Genomic DNA, 17622 nt, shown 5'->3' with positions numbered 1-17622 from the left:
ATTTACTCCTATTTGAGTAACATTTGTTAAAACCTACTGTGCCCGGTTATTTTCAGGAGTTAATTAGCTTTTTACCACAGACAGTGCAGAGAAGTTCAGGAAGTATTCAGAGACAGACTAATGGGAAGTTTAAAAAAATGTATAGAGTGACAAAGATCGTATCTGTTAAACAGTAATTACAAATGTATTGCAATTTGAACTCTTCTTTTTATATAGTTTCAGTATAAAAATGATTCATTCATTTTTACGAGTAGCTCACAACTCCAAAGCCGAGAGTAAAGTTCAGTCTGACAGCAGCTCATTGAAAACCACCCAATCCAAATGCACATCTGGCAGGCAACTCTCCTTTTTGCTGAAGTGCCCGTCAACGCTGGCAATTAAATACAGTACGTGTGTGTTTTTGTGCATTTCTCTTCTTCTCTGTGTGTGCATCTTAAATGAAGAGCACCATACTGTACTGTAGCTGCAGCCTTCTGTCTTTTTGTCACTCTTGTCTCTGGTTATGTTTCCAGATGACAGAACCATATGGGCCTCATCAATCCTCCAATCCATCACTTTGCATGGTGGAGAGTTGTTTTGCTGTGACTTTTCCCAGCGCTTTGATGTAGCCTCACACCCGTATAGCCTCAAGCTTTTAATGAGCCACTTTAATGTTTGAAGTAAATGGAGGTTTAAGGTTTTAAATGTTTGATGACTGCTTCCCCTAATGAATAATTATCAGCAGTTTGGCGTTTTTTTTGAGTGGGATTAATTTATCTATGATCTGATGAGCTTTCTCAGATTCCTGGATTTAAACTATTATATAAGAAATTACAGTAAAACCATAAAGTTAATGAAAGTGGTGGAATCACTATTCTCAGACATTACATTTGTCTTTTGTAAAGGATTTTTGGAAATAACTGAAATCTATGTAACAAAGTTTTCGAGTTGGTTAAAAGACTCTCAATGGCCACTCACTGCTGTGACACTGTGTACAGCATGGGGAATACGACAAATCCTTTTATGCGGCAAAAACTCCCATGTGGCGAAATCCGTTTAAAGGTCTGCACTTTGGGTCGCACAACGATTGCAGAGAAAATGCTCTTTTCCTGCAGTTTTCAATGTGACATTAAAAGCCCCACCAGGCGGCCCCCTCTGCTCTGCTGCTTTGAAATTTTGATTTGTAAATGCCACTTTCAAACAGCGCCAAGGTTTCAGCCCTAGTGCACCACACAGTGCTGTGTTTGTCCGAATGTCAGGTTGTATCAGGATTGCAGTGGCTGATGTGGCCTGCGCAGCTTTGTACCTCTCTGTAGGAGACACCATCACACAGCAGGAAGCTTTTCCCTTTACTATTCGTTGTACTTTTTACCACTACAGCTGCAACTGGAATTATTTCCCATGAATGATTATTAGTGCGTTGGTATGAAGGGAGCTTTGAAAGAAAATGTCACACATTGCAACCAAAAATCAAGTTTGTTAGTAATAATATATATGAACTTAAATACAATTATTTGGATTGCAAATAAATTCTCCCTGACAGTTCTGTTGGCTTTGGTCACAGACTTGAGAGTTTTGCTGATGAAACCAGCCTGTTTATTGTGTCACTAAACTTTTGGTTGCAAATCAGACCTCTTTGGTTGCGAGTCAAAACCTTTTGGTTGCGAGTTGAATTGGATGTGATGGGCGGGGCCTACACTGATGGAGGAGACAAGAGTTTCTATTGGTGGGTTTGACTTGGATCCACAGCATAGTTGTACACACACACCTCCCTCCCTCTGTAAACACCCTACCGGAGAATATTGTGTGTTGAGCTACATGGGGGTCAGTTCACATTTTATTGTACTTTTCTATTGAAATGCTTTTAAATATGGCAGCGCGACCTTCACTATGGTTATATTTCACATTGTCAGTGATGTTTGCATGCCGTAGTTTTTGACTTGCAACGAAAGAGGTCTGATTTGCAACCAAAACTTTTTGTGATATAAGCAAAACTCTCAAATCTGACCAAAACCAACAAAACTATGAGAATTTGTTTGCAATTCAAACAATTGTATTTACAGTTTATATATTTTTACTTAGAAATTTGATTTTTGATTGCAGTGCGAGACATTTTTGTCTTTCATGCTTGCATAAAAAATACAGAATTACCTTCATCCTTGGTCATTCTTTTAAATATCCAGGGGAATGTTCAGTGTGGGAAAAAAAAGAAAAAAGATTGACAATAAGTTCCCTGAGTGCACAGGTTGTCATCTTAAATGTGTTGTTTAGTCTGACCAACAGCCCACAACTCAAAAAAGTGGAGAAAAAAAAAAGGACAAATATTTGGTATTTTGCTTATAAAATGACACAAACTATTGATTTTCCTTTGATCAAGTAAGAATTTGCCACATAATAATATACCTACACTAGTACATGAAATATCAAATGAAAAAGGCTTTTATGTGCATTTGGAAACTATTCTGTGTTTTGTCTGAAAATGCCACTGCTTTTATCTCATGACACGATTTAGCCTCTACTAACCTCCCTCTTTCCTCCTCTTAGTGCTCAGTCCATGGATTTCCACTTTCTCCCACCCCGGCGTGAGAGACTTCTCCCAGCTCACCCTTGACCTGACTAGGAATGAGCTTATTGTGGGTGCCAGGTAAGAAACTGTAAAGCTTTTTGCCCCGCACAGCACATTACTGATAATATGATACTCTTTCTGACTCACTCATATGAGTGCGGTTTTGTCGGATAATGACGCTTCTAAAGTGCTCTGCTGAGGCCTCGCTGGACCAAGTTAAGCTCTGGATTTGGAAGAAGGGAGACATTTCGGGGAAAAAACGTCATGCCACAATAGTGTGTGTCATTGTGTGTCTGTGTGTGCATATTCTCATGAGATGAAATGAGTTCAACTTCTTCCTGGATTGATCGTTTTAAAAGCATGAACATACAAATACAGCTTACATTGGGTGACCCTGTAAAACCACAATAAACTAGAAACAATTACTCTGGATTGATGGACTGTTATTGTACAGCCTTTAATGTGCTTTGTATTGAGTTGAAAACAGCTGTCCTGTAATACTTTATTTTTTATTGTGAAACAGATTTTTATGGATGACCACCAGTCACTCACATATTCTCTTTTCCTGTCTCCTCAAACCAGAAACTTCCTTTTCAGACTGGACCTCAGCAACATGTCGCTGATACAGGTAGGCACTCTAATGTTTCTCTGTTGCTTTAAAGCAGAGCTGCCTAAATTCACTCCTATGACGGGCCCAAAATTAGTCTAGATGGAGGGCAGAGGGCCAAAAATAAATCCTTATGTTATGTGAAATTATATTTCATTCAAGTATAATATATTTTAAGAAAATGAGCATTCTAAATCCTAAATATAATTTCAAATGAATTAAAACACTATTGTTTATTCTGCTTAATAGTAATTTTATTACTTCGTAGAAATTATTATCAAAAACTTAAAGCATCCACATGGTTCATTTTGAAAGAATAAGCACTGCCTTATCAAAGGCTGTGGTGGGCCAGAACAATGAAAAGGGGGGGGCCAATTTGGGCCCTCAAATTGGGCAGTTCTACTTTAAAATGTATTCATAGCCAAATTATGTGGCAATAATTCTTTCAATAAAGGAATAAAGGGAAGATAATGCAGGAGTTCCTCTTTAAGATTATCTGTTTTTCTGAACAACCTTTGTAGTGGTCATGTTTTTGCAGTTCTGATCTGTGATGTTCACAGTCTGCAGCCATCATAGTGAAAACCGTTCATGTGTACGTGCGATTTGATGTACAGGAGCTTTGTTGACATTTTATTGGATTTTATTGCACTGTGGCTGTTTCCTGCACTCAACGCTTCACTTATTGAAGTGTTGTCTTCTCTGTCTCTTGAGAGATCAAATTTATTTGAACTGAATTTGGTACTTCTGGAATAATCTGTAATCAGAATCCAGTTTATTACTGTGATAGAATAAATTGAAAATCATGTTTTAGGAATTTATTTTCAACAGCTACTGTAACTTTAATGCTAATTGGGAAGGCAGATTTCTTTTATAGTACTGATAATAAGCGAAGATATTTCTTTTGGCTTTTGTAGATGTGTGTGAAAGGGAAGTTTTTGGATTTGAACTCCGGGGTCTGAATTAAAGAGTGATGAGTGCCAGCTCGTGTGCATCTGTCTCTTCATTTGATGTAGAGAGGAGCAACAGATCTCATTCATTCGTTACGAGTTTATAGCATCCTGATGACTTGGGGTGAGCGTAAACATCATCTGATAAGATGCTTTGGGAACAAACCATTGCAGATATCTGATAGAAAGATTAATAAGAGCCACAACCTGAAACCTCCAAAGGCAGTTGTGTATAACCGCTTTGATTAACTTTTAAATTGAACATGTTTTCTGAAACTACAAAGACGTTTTTGTTAATGAGACAAACTTTGGGAGCAGCGGAGCAGTGGCTTAACAGTCCTTTCCTCTGTTGCATTCATCAGATTCCCAGAATTTATTCAAATCTTTTTCACAACTGTCCTGTCAGTTGGATCCTATCGCTGATCTAGATCAAATGTATTGTTTTATTAGTTTATTCCTCAGCAAAGTTGAAACCAAAGACTTAATCAGAATAATCATATAAATGCGATGCCATCATAAAACAGTTGTTGAAAATGAATGTAGCTGTTTTGACATTGAAAATGTTGCTGCTAACAAGAAACATACTGTATGTGCTAGTTGGAGTAGTTGAATATTTTTAGAATTTAATTTAATTACATATGACATTTTTGCAGCAAGCACTCACTGCTGTGGTACGCCTTCTCACATTCAGAGGACATCGCATGTCAGTAAGACATGGATGGCAGTAATGTGACATCTCACTCCTTTAGTTTTCTGTCAGTGATTCTTTATGTCTGGTGGTAAAACCACTGTTGTGTTATAAAGGTTAATGATCGGGATATGCAATTACTAGATCCTCCATATGGCCATGGTCGTCTGTGCAAGAAGCTTAATACGACCCATTGCCTATGTGCATTTACTGTTACCCCTAGGGGTTGTACTTATTATGATGGGAGCAAAGGAGGAACATAATGTGGTTATTTTAACTGACGTAATTTTTGTAACTTGCATATTTTAAGTAACCCGAACTACGACTTTTTCCTGAACCTAATCAAGTAGTTTTGGGGATTGAAGTGCAACCTTTCTACAAATTTAATCTCTTGTTTATTACTTTTACCATGACAACAGTCAAGTACACCTATCATTGGTACTTTCCAAATATGTCATTTTTGAAAATGACCCATTCTCATTTAGGTATGAGGAAGTGATGGTCCTATAGAAGGCACTGAAAGCGCTCATATATTATTATTATTTTGGAAGTCATTAGAAATACACGTGCTTTTTTCACTTTGGTATGGGGTCCTGTTGTTATTAGTAGTATATAATGCACATATAATGAGGTAAAAATCAACATGAATATTTCGGTAACAGCAGAGTCAGCCCTATTAAAGCAAATGTGCCTGTTTGAGGGAGGGAGTGAGTGATCACTGACTTCATTGGTCGGCCGAATGCAGCGACTTCCTGTATCCGTTTCAAGTTACAAATCCTCACTTCAACTTAAAAGCTCTTGTTTTTATTATTCTCCACGTTGCAGAGGATATGATGAAATCATAGGATCCGATTAAGTGTATTCACATAGACACATACATTTGATGTCCTCAGTCTTTGGGTTTAATGTGTTTGTTTTGTAAGAGCCCTCTGGTGATGTAAGTGCTGTTCGGTAAAGTAGCTTCGGGAGAGTCAAAAGAGTCAGCTCTGGGGCACATGGTTGCCATACAGTTGCATCACACATCAGAAATGACCTGTATAATCTAAACTGGAATATCACCGTCACCGAGTAAAGAAAAGCAGTCTTTGTATGACCCAGATAGTGCACAGTTTCCAGGCTTCAAACCACTGTAGGATATCTCCTTTTTAGTTTGCCAGAATTTTCTGCTGCTTCAAAGCAAATTTGATTACATATTCTGATTCTGTTAAGGTTAATGCGATTCATTTTAACTGTATAAAGTATGTAAGTGAAGGGGACAGGGGGTGTTAAATATAGCAACAAAGTTTAAACGCTTAAAAAGCTTCAGTACATCTTTGATGTCTGAGGAAATCGGCTGTTGCTGCTAGAGTTTAAAGGACCATAATTATTGTCGTTTTGCATGTCTCAGACCATTAAATACAAAATCATCACTTATGTACATTTTCCAAAGAATACCCCATGTTATTCGACTGATTTTCCACATCTCATGCGACACTCTTTATTCTACATCACCTCACTTCATCCCTAGCTTCCGTCGTAACCACTACTAAGGCTGAGAGGTCATCTATGTAATCAGTGGTCGTTTGACTCGTTTTATCCTCCTGAAACTATCGACCAGTTTGTTTTTGTCTGGTGAGATTGGGTTGAAATATCTCGTTTGCACCACAGAAAATCTTTACCTTTATGTGCATTATCATATGACAATAACGTGAGAATTTAGCTTTGGTTAAAAAAAATTTGAAAGGAGACTACATGGTGTATTAAAATAAAGGTACAGAGGTTGCAAATTAGCCTACAAATATGAAGTGTGCTTTCAAAAACATAGAATAATTATCACCACTATTTATCTGAATGAGCCACTATCATTGGCCTTTTGTTCTTTTTTTTATTTTCAAATCTGTTTTAAAGTAACCAGGAATAGCTTAAGAAATAAATTCACAGCATCCATTTCGTTATTATGCCAAGAACAGCGACCTGCATTATTTTACACTGCATTTTCACACAGGATGAAAGCACATCACCAGACTCAACTTTGTCTGACAAAGTCTCCTTTCACAGCAGCCACAACTGAATGACATGATGTGTACAGCTGCCACCCGCGTGTCACTGCCAATATCAATGCACCCTTTGTCTGCGTGTCCTAGTTGTCGAGATTTGGAGGAGAGAAGTTGACTTACGAGCGTTTTCATTTGTTTTCACCCCGCTCGTGTTGTTCTCTGCAGCTCCATGAAGCTGTTCTCTTTGTCCTGAAAAACCACATCTGCCATCTTAACATCCTTATGACATGTAGGCAGCAAACACATAAACAGTGAGTGTACACAGAAATATATGCAAACGTTGCTCCCTAAATTCTCTAAATTTGTCTCCCTTCCTCACCCACACACACACACATCCTCAGCTTATTGTGAGCTATAGGGCTAAATGAGGAAGATCCTTCTTCACTCTGGCCAAGGCGGAGGTGTCATTTGTGATGCCAAGGCTGAAATCAATGAGAACATTATACAAACTGCCCAGTGAAGCAGAGAGGAGGGTCTTTACCCCCATGCTCATTTGCCAGTAAACGAAAGCCGTCCAAAAAGACAGAGGAGGGCGGCATCCCAAAATACTCCCTTTCTTTTCTTATATGAGCGAATAAACAAACCCAAATCTACCACTTTCCAGCCCGAACTTCCGCTCTAGCTTAGCTTCTAGAACCAAAGAAATGTTACAAATCTGAGTTTAAGCTCATGAGTCCGTTTTCCTCATCAACGTGTAACATGACCAGGAAATGAAGGGAGCACCCATTTAGAAAAAAATATAAAATCTACAGCATAAATGTGAGTAAAAATTAAAAAAATTAAAACACCTCTTTTATGACAGGTCGAAAATACAAGCCATCTGATGGATTTATTTTATTCACCTTTCTACAAAAATGCATAGTCTAATAATTAACTATAAAAATGGTTCTTTTTCCAAATTTGTATTTGTCGGTTATGACTTTTACAAATACAAACAGAAACATGACTCAGCATGGCAGCATCAGTGTCAAAACTGCACAGCAGGAGTCACACAGCCGTCACGTGCTACTTCTTTCTGGCCCTGGATTCTTTGGACATTCAGTGTTTCACAAAGTTTGTAACCAGGATACATGCTTTATTGTCACTGAGGAGACAGCTGAATGTGAGATTTTAGTGTTCAGTGGGGTGAACTCATTAAAAAACCTGATGATTCACTACACTCAGTACGTCAGCAAACACATATTTACCACCAAACTCTTAAGCTGAACTAAATAACCAAATTCCAGTCCCAAAAAAAGTACGGCAACTCATTAAAGCATCTTTTACAGTATGTTGGTGAGGTATTTTATCTGTCCCATTTAATAATGAGGAAATTAGACAAGTTGCAACACTTCATTCATGACATGCCACACTCTCTGCAGCCTGTGTCTCTGCTTCACTCCCTACAGGTGTCTCCACCACTGCTGCTGCTCAATCACCCCCTTTAACACCGCAGCAACAACCTGCTTTGAATCTCTAGGATATGTGCCATCATCACCCTAGTCTCTGTGCAGGTTTTAGTTTAAGCGATGAGTTCAGAGCTTAAAACTGCAAACATTAACTATACTGCTGTCCAGTATAAATACTTTTTACTATGAGAATTTTCACTATGAAATTTTATTCAAAATGACCTACTCATAAACAGTATATTTAAGTATTTAGGACTTCAATTGTGGACATTTAAAAAAAAAAAAAAAAACTGAGTTGGAAAACATCTCCATTCTCATCGGGTCTGTTTTGTCACAGCCTGCTGTCGCCTCTGAGATTTGCACAAGGTGTCCTTTGCCGTCTCCCACATATACACAAAGTGGCTTCAGTTTAGGCACCAAAACCTGGTCAGGAAAAGATGATGATCTGGGTTAAAATAAGTAATTTCATATTATGTACAAACGTTCTGTATTATTGTTATTTGCAGACATTAATTAACTTAAATACATTATGTAATATCATTTATGTTACAACAAAAAGTCCATGTTAACTTTTGCTTTCCCTTGAGTGCCAGTCTCTGAGGTGTTTGCGCCATCCAACCATCGACAACCTCCTTACACAGTCTGTCTCAGTCTTTGTACTTCGTCACATGACCTCTCTCTTCAACCCAGGTCGGCACGATGCTGACGCCAAAGAGCACCTTGTGCTCTCTAATGCCTTTAATAAAACTTTGGTATTTCACCCTGTGAATGAGAATGGCTGCATACAAATAATGCAATCCACCAAAGCTACTTTTATTACATTTTATTTACTCAATTCTCAGTTTTTACCACTTTATTGTACTTCATAGGTCATTCAAACATAAAAGACAAAATCATTAGCTACTTTTGAAAAGTTACCAAGGTGAGGCTTGTTTGTTACCTCACAACAGTGTTCTTACAACTTTAAACCACTTTAAGGCTTGAGCATACCTCATGCTTAGTTCCTGAAGTTAAAGATACGACCTTGATGGACACATCGGCTGCCAGATTGAAAGTTAACAGCTCCACTCAGCAACCACGTTGACCTGTCGAAATGGAGCCAGCCCTGTGGGATGCAAAGCATGACTGGCTTTACCTTAAAATAAAGGTCGTCCATTGAGAGCCGGTGAAAGTCATACTGACGCTGGTGAGAAAAACGTGCTGATTGATTGAAAGGCAAACCGAAGAGGGTGGCCTACTCGCAGTCTAATCACAATGCTGCATTCTCCGCGCTCCCATTCATCTGTATAGACTGGGCTTTCCAAGGGAGGGGGGAGGGGGGCTATTATCACGGCCTGTAACCACACACCGCTGTTACCATCACCTCCCCCACCCCCTCACACCCACCTATTTAGAGTCAGCTTTCCTCTTTAGTGTGACCCTATTAGAGATTGTATGTGTCGGTGTGTGTGTCATTGAATGGGCAGTCCATGACCACTAAATTAGAGAGCCAGGCATGACAGCCCGCCTCACACCTGAAGCTGAGATATAGGACAATATATGTGTGTATCTACTGTGTGTGTGTGTGTGTGTGTGAGGAAGACAAGTGTGTACATGCCAACTTTGCAGTCTTTCAGTGGCAGAGGGTTTTGAAGATGTCCGAGAGGGGAGGGCTGCCGAGGTGCTGATGCCAGGGCTTTTAAAGGCTCAGCCCCGGCCATTCTGTTCAGGCACCTGGGAGAACACCTGCCACGGCCATTAGTGAGCGGGCAAGCGTAGAAGAATGAATGCAGAGGCAATCAGTGGAGAAAAAAAGAAAGGGAGGGAGAGGAGAAGGACGAGGGGAACTGGGGATAAAGAGGTGGGCAGGAGCCCGAGAATGAAAGACAGCAAAAGATAACAGGAAGAAAAGAAATGAGAAACAGAAGCAGAGACCAAGAGAACAACTCTGAAAATTGCACATACAAAGCTGAGATGAAGACAAATGAGAGAGAGAAGAGGAGTGAGTATGAGAGAGGGTGTGCAGGAGGTGACAAGCTTTCAGTGTGCTCAGTGTTTTCTCTCTGGATGTTTTCTCTGGTGTCTCGGTGGAGTCTTACAAAATAGTTTCCTACCCTGTGCAGTACCCACAGATACAGGACGTGTCCGCGGAGAGCTGTCAAAGTCTTCAGAGATGACTTCACCACACCTCCCCGTTGTTATGTTTTTGTAGAGGGAAAGCAGACTTTGGCAAATTCCCATGGGGTTTTCAATGAATGAATAATTAACAGGTATATTTCTCTACTAGCTGATTAAAACCAGGTAATTTGACAACTGCATTTGACCACAGAGCAAACCCTTCTACTTGTGATACTTGAATGACACATACTCCTTAAATACTTAAGACTTTTTAAAGATTTAAATAGTCTTTTGACACAAACGTGTTTTTAGTTATGTGGACACTTACCTGGAAATCTTAAATAACTTCCATGTCATTCAGTAATTTTATTTATGTGGCAATAATCTAGTGTTTAGACTAGAAGGTTTTTCCTTAAGCTCAATTTTTTTCTACAGCTTGGTTCGTATTTTTGTAAATCATTTAAAGATTATTAGCTGATTTGAATTGCTACTTTCATGTTTCACCATCATTCATCATCTGCATGCCTACCAGCTGACTTGTTACATGCTATTATAACAGTGGTCTGTGTTAAGGATGAACTTTTGGCTATAAAGCATCTGTTTACTGACTAAAAACACAGGCTTTACCTGACACTTGTTTCAGCGAAGAGTCCCTGCCCACTTGTACAGTTCATGTATCCACCGCAGCGCAGGGCCCGACCCTCTCATACCCACAGGAATACTGAAACAATCTGAACTTGACGGGATCATGTCACAGTTCAGGTTGTGATTTACAAACTTGAGTGTTCACATATTTATAGGTGTGACATATGTGACAACTTCCTGACTAGCGGTGTTTTACATGTTTATTGTGATGTACATGTTGTCTTGCAAATAGAGCGGGAAAGTGAGATCTGATCACAAGTTGTTACTTGAAACACATGTCAGCTTAACCGGGCTCCTTTCCCTAGGAGTGATGACACTTTATTCACTTCAGTCAAATAATGCTGCGTTCGGGGAAGAGCAGAAAATATGTTTAGAGTATTTGTTTGTTTTGGCAAAACATGTCACTGACATGATATGTTCCAGTGGACTGATGGGTGTATTACACGCCTTGCCGATACCAAATTAAATGATAACATTGTACACACAAAGTTCACTGCTGAAGTTTGGGGATGTGGCAACATCACTAACAAGAGGTCAGACAGTGAAAAAAAATACATGAGCAGCCCATAGTGGAAGTAATAGTCATAATTATTGACTAAAGATGTCCGCTATCTTAATTAATACTGGGAAATTAAAGTCAATAAAATCATTCATACTCAAACGAAAGCACATAAAAAACACATGCACTTAACATTTGAGTTGAGGTGCTTGGATAAATGCTGTCTTTTGTCACAGCCTTGAAATTATAATATGTATGCAAATATTTCCTTCCTCTGAAGCGCTTCACAAAAACACACCCGCCATCACTCAGCCAGCTACCTCACAGTGGGACGGCTCAGGCATCATATTCTTCGACTTTGGAGTCTCTATCCTCCAGCGCCCTTCTCTTTTGTTTTTCAGTTCTTCTCTGTCTTTTCTTTGTGGGATGTAGAGCTCGTATTAATGCTAGTGGTAGGTCTGATTGCAGTCCACCCACATCTTCTGTCCAAGAGCAGCATCTGCTGACAAAGCTCTCACTCTCTCTCTGTCTCTCTCTCTCTCTCTCTCTCTCTCTCTCTCTCTCTCTCTCTCTCTCTCTGTCTCTCTCTCTCTCTCTCTCTCTCTCTCTCTCTCTCATGTGCTGGTCGACCTGATCTCCGCTGCAATCAGAACAGCAGGGAGAAGGTGTGTGTGTGTGTGTGTGTGTGTGTGTGTGTGTGTGTGTGTGTGTGTGTGTGTGTGTGTGTGTGTGTGTGTGTGTGTGTGTGTGTGTGTGTGTGTGTGTGTGTGTGTGTGGTGTGTGTGTGTGTTAGGGGGGGGGATAAAAAAGAGGAGTGGGAGAGTTTGATGGGTGGAAGAGGAGGAAAGAGAGGCGAAGCAGGAGCTGTGTTTCTGTCATCCTTTACTCTCATTGTTTATTTTTCTTTGTGTTGGGATGCAGTTCTGCCTGATGTGCTATGAGCAATTCCACTGCTATCAAGAAATAGAGAGTGAGAAAAAAAAATAACAGCAAGTTGTGATGGGCAAGCTTTTCAGGTCTGAGCTAGGAATGAATGCCCACCCGTCTCCATCATTCCTTCACCTTCTCCCTTTTCTCTCACCTTCCTTTGTAGTTTCAAAGTGAAAGAAAATAACACAAGCAGAACCCTGTTTAGATGGATCTTTCTTCTGCATGTTGCAAGGCACTAACAGGAGATAGAATATTGATTTGTCTCCCACTTACATATTTGTACAGCACCACAGCTGCAGAATATTTTTGTGTCTTTCAGTGGATTGCTCTTTTTCTTTTTTTTTTTATCCTAGTTAGCTTTGCTCTCCTCAGTTTGTCTCTGATGGTTTTTATGCTTCAGCTATGCAATGAAATATTTTCACACACTCCTGCTTGAGGCCCAGTCCTCACATACACACACATTCACATAATTACATCACCGTGTTGTGTTTGCACTTAACTTTTCTCTCACCGTCCTTTTTTTTTTTCCTTCCTTCTGACCTGCACTTATAGATGTGCAGTTGTCTGACAAGGTCAAGGCATCAAAGTGTTAGCCATGTGGGAAGATGGTGAAGAGTGTAAGTCATGGTTTCAGCTGCTCAACTGGTACAAGGTCACAGATGTACTGACCTGTCTGTTTAACGAGTACCGGCACCGGAGATAGAGGACATATGGTATGGAAATAAGGAGAGAAGAATGAATGAAAAATTAATTCTAACAACTAAAAGAACGGCATGTTTTGAAAATTGAAAAGAGAATAAGACTTGCAAAAAATTATTATATCGTTAGTCTAAGGGAATATTCTCGCAATTGCTTTCGGTTTTATCATCAAACACTTACCCCCTGCCAACTTTAAAGGTGGTTCGGAAATGTTTGTCGCTCGCTCACAGAGGACAGCAGCCGTCCTCAGCCTGGATTCACAGCAGTGGTCTGGAGCCTTTCCCACCATGATGCAAATTTTCCATTAAATCTTCTGAGACTAATACAACCCTCTTTTCTGCTCTATATCCACATATATAACACTGAAAATTATCTGGTCTTTTGTTAACCAAATTTTGATACTTCGGCTAAATCCACACCGACACGTTTTCTTTTCAAAACAAATAACTTTTATTGTATAACTCAACATCAGTGAGCCACAGAATTTACCATACACTTTACTTTGGTGGGTCACCAAGGTAGATAAAAGCCTGTATCAAATTAAAAGTAGGTAAAACTTGCACTAAGATGACTTATTTTCCTCTTTTCTAAAAAACTTTGCCCGCATACCTGTCTGAGTTTCACTGCAGGAACTTTAGGCTTGTCTGTGCAGTTGGCTAGCTAATCCACTGACGGCATGTCAGGCATTTAGAGAACATCAGTTAATTGTTTTCACATATAATAACCTGGGTTACACTCTCCCCCACTGAAATGCATGAAAACTCAACATATTTACTGTAATGTGTAATATAATAATGTCTTTTTGTGAAAAAGGATTTTATGCTATTGGTACAGAAAAAAAGTATCACTCAGGAACTGGTAATGAAGTCAATGTACCAGTATTAACAACTTTTGATCCTATCCATATGATATTTAACTAAAGTCCATATTTTCATTAAATTTGGCTAAATACGCTTCTAGTTTGTTGTGTCTGTTCAGCAATTCACCTTACAAACTTAAACGGGTCTGTTTTTCTGTTGAGTTTTCCTTTAAAGGCTTTATCTGTGATCAGTAATTAAAAATCATGATTTTCAATTCATTGATCTTGCAAGATAAATCCATTAATTAAACTCATGCAGACACACTTTACGTATATTGTATTAATTGTATACATTATTTTATTTACTATTATATTTATTTTATGCACATATGATGTAATTGTTAATTAGATATTAAAATAAAACACCAACAAAAATGTTCGTACAGGAAAAAAAAAATCTAAAGAAATATTATTCAGAAAAAGTATTAGTTATTCTGAATGAGTTCATTCAGAATAACTCATATTTTTTTCTCTTGGTCACATTAAGCAAATGTGGATAAATGAATGAAGTGGATAGATAAAAGTACACTTGCACCAAAAAGCTTTTTAATGAAAGCAAAAAGAGTGAAGACACTTTGTTTGGTCTTCCTTCGGTAATACCTGTAAGTGTGGAGAGGTGACGGCGGGTGACGGGAGAGGGAGAAGAGCGCTCTTTGTCAGTCCATCAGATAACCCTGCATAAAGATAAAATGGCAGCAACATGGAGGTGGAATGTAAACACCATATTACTGTCTGGATCTCCACATATCTGTCTCCATCTATCCACCAGTCTGAACCTACCGCTCCATTATTCTCTCTGCCGCCTCCTCTACTGCTGCACATGATTCTTTCTCTGAATCTCACCTCCTGAAGGAAATCACAGGGCATTTCTCCTCGGGAGAACGTCTTATGTGCTCCTGATGTGGAACAGCTAAAGGCAAGGCAGGTTTATTTGTATAGCACATTTCAACAACAAGGCAATTCAAAGTGCTTCACATAAAACCTTTAAAAGCATCAAAACACGAGGCAAAGGAAAATCAAATTGAAAAACAATTAAGAACATTGATCAAAACATTAAAAACAGTCATTAAAACATTAAACAAGCTAAAAATAGAATAAAAGTTGCAGTGCAGTTTAAGAATTAAAATACAGTAATAAAATGCAGAAATGCAGGAAACTGATCAACATCCTTGAGTCTGGTTTAATTGAAGGCAGCAAACAGAAAAGTCTTCAATCTTGATTTGAAGCAGCTGAGAGTCTCAGCAGACCTGCAGCTTTCTGGGAGTTTGTTCCAGATATGTGGAGCAGAACAACTGAACGCTGCTTCTCCATGTTTAGTTCTGACTCCGGGAACAGAAAGGAGACTCGTCCCAGACGACCTGAGGGGTCGGGATGGTTCATAAGGTCGCAGCAGATCACAAATGTATTTTGGCCCTAAACCATTCAGTGCTTTATAAACCAACAGCAGGATTTTAAAGTCAATTCTTTGTTGGACAGGAAGCCAGTGTAAAGACTTCAGGACTGGAGTGATGTGATCCACTTTCCTGGTCTCAGTGAGGACTCGAGCTGCAGCGTTCTGATTGACTTTTTAGAGAGACCCTTAAACACACCGTTACAGTAGTCGAGTCTACTGAAGATGAATCCATGGACACGTTTTTCCAAATCCTGTTGAGACATAAATCCTCTAGTCTTTGATATATTCTTCAGGTGATAGTAGGCTGATTTTGTAATTGTCTTGATATGGCTGTTCAGATTGAGGTCTGAATCCATAACAACACCTAAATTTCTGGCTTGGTTTGTGGTTTTTAACATCAGTGATTGAAGCTGAGCGCTGACTTTCAATCGTTCTTCCTTGGCCCCAAAAACAATTACTTCTGTTTTTATCTTTGTTTAATTGAAGAAACATTTGGCACATCCAGTTGTTGATTTGTTCAATGCATTTACCTAACCCTTGTATGGGATTATAGTCACCATAGAAGTGGTTTGAAGCACTTCTGATTTTTCTGTGATCCAGTCGGTGTGCTGCTGTTGAACTGCTGGTCCATGTGGCAGAGCCGTCAAATTCCCCTCTGATTGGTTTGCCCTTTCTGTAAATGCATGGAGGATAATGACGTTTTGAAAAAGGACAATGGTGTTTTTTTGTATCCTTATTCAGAGTTCCACCAGCCATCATTCCTAAAATGAAATGGGGATCATTTGTTTTTCACTTTTTCACACTTCCTGATACTTACTTGCTTTTGGACTTATTTTTTTGTGTCCTTATTTTCCAAGTAGTAAACTTTTTGTTCTTTCTTTGTTTTCTTGCTGGTAAATGTCAGAAGTTCTTAAACACAACTGTCCCCCCGGTGAGTTCAAGGGCCTGGGATTTGTCCTTGACGCAGTGTTTGTGTTTGAGGTTGTTTTTGGTTGAGCTTTGGTCTCCGGCTCCCACAGCCAGCTGTTGATGAGCAACTCTCAGGTGGCCATCCTGCTGTGTGATAAGATGGTCTATCTCTTCAGATACAGGCTGACTGGCACTCAAGCGTAACTGCACGGTGGTGTAACACTGAAATCTGTGTTTCAGAAAATCAGAAAGTAGTAAGGTGCATTTCTTCCAATGGCTTCTAACGTCTTTTCTGTGAAGTTAGACTTTCTAATATGTTTTATGGTCATTAATTTGTCTTATTCGTGGCTATTTTTTTGTCCATTGTATTTTGTTAGTAAGTTTAATTCACAGACTTGTGTCACATTGAACACTTGTGCCACGTTAAAAAAAAAAAAAAAAAAAAAAAAAAAAAAAGGAACTCGTCAGGGGTGTAGTGCCATTTCTTAAAGTGCCGGAGCGCACTTGTCACGCATGCATGAGAAGATGTAAAGGATTTCTGTCTAATGAAATGTAAGAGGGATTTTAATTTGAAACTAATGAAGCAAGTGTTGAGTTTTGGTTGACACGTAATGCAGTAACTTTAACAAGCCAAACGGAAGCAGATCAAAACAAGGGTTCGAGTTGACGTCATCTATCAATCCATAAATCTTAAATGTCATGATGACAGCTTTGACTATTCAACTTGATTTTATTGGCTTTGTACTAGGATTCACACTTCAGAGACGATTAGGTTTTTAGGCACTTCAAAAATGAAAATGTATTTCAACTGGATCAAGACAACTGTGAACATTTTAGTTTCTCACTTAAACAAAGGAGCATCGTTCTGGTGCACTCCTACAGCACTACCCTATGGAACTGCCATATTTGAACTTTAATGGATTTCTATTGAGAGACTGTTACATAATCATATTATTCTGTTGTCTAAATTATCATACATTGAATGAACAGTTAGCCAATTATTTATTCAGTTGAAAGAGAATTAATCAGCAACCATTTTAATAATCTAAAATTGTTCAACTAAAATCATTTGTTGGTTGGAGCTACTCAGTTGTTAGAATTGCTTTCTTTTCTTTATCTTCCAATATATTTCATTGAGTATATTTGGACCATTAGTAAGAGTGTCGGTCTTACAAAACTTGAGCTCTGGCAGAGTGAAAGTGACATTCCAACATTTTTCTTGTTTTATAATCAATATTTTGATTAATTTAAAAACAAATTAACAGAATTAAACAAGCTTTGTGGCTTTTGATTTGTATATGTTTGTAAAGGGTTTTGTATGATATAATGTGTAACAGTAACAGTGTGTATCTTAATATCAATTCTAGAAAAATAGTTTTG

At 38.8% G+C, this 17622-nt stretch overlaps 1 protein-coding gene across 5 annotated transcripts in view; it reads left to right on the top strand.

The window, feature by feature from the left end:
* Positions 1-17622, top strand: part of sema5ba (sema domain, seven thrombospondin repeats (type 1 and type 1-like), transmembrane domain (TM) and short cytoplasmic domain, (semaphorin) 5Ba) — a 142364-nt gene that overhangs the window by 51238 nt on the left and 73504 nt on the right. For all 5 annotated transcript variants that reach the window (XR_011311943.1, XM_069720828.1, XM_069720827.1 and 2 more), the window contains exons 3-4: positions 2524-2623; positions 3128-3173. Coding sequence is in view for 4 of the 5 variants with exons in the window: in XM_069720828.1 (XP_069576929.1) it covers positions 2524-2623; positions 3128-3173 (146 nt within the window). In the remaining variant the exon portion in view is untranslated. The remainder of the gene's footprint in view (positions 1-2523; positions 2624-3127; positions 3174-17622) is intronic.

This window comes from Brachyistius frenatus, unplaced genomic scaffold, assembly GCF_029030835.1.
Source record: "Brachyistius frenatus isolate BFR_SWC_R1_liver_20210118 unplaced genomic scaffold, ASM2903083v1 Contig_252, whole genome shotgun sequence".
In the NCBI taxonomy this organism is placed as follows: Eukaryota; Metazoa; Chordata; class Actinopteri; family Embiotocidae; genus Brachyistius; species Brachyistius frenatus.
The sequence above is the reverse complement of the archived record's forward strand: the minus strand, read 5'-3'. Positions and strand labels throughout refer to the sequence as shown.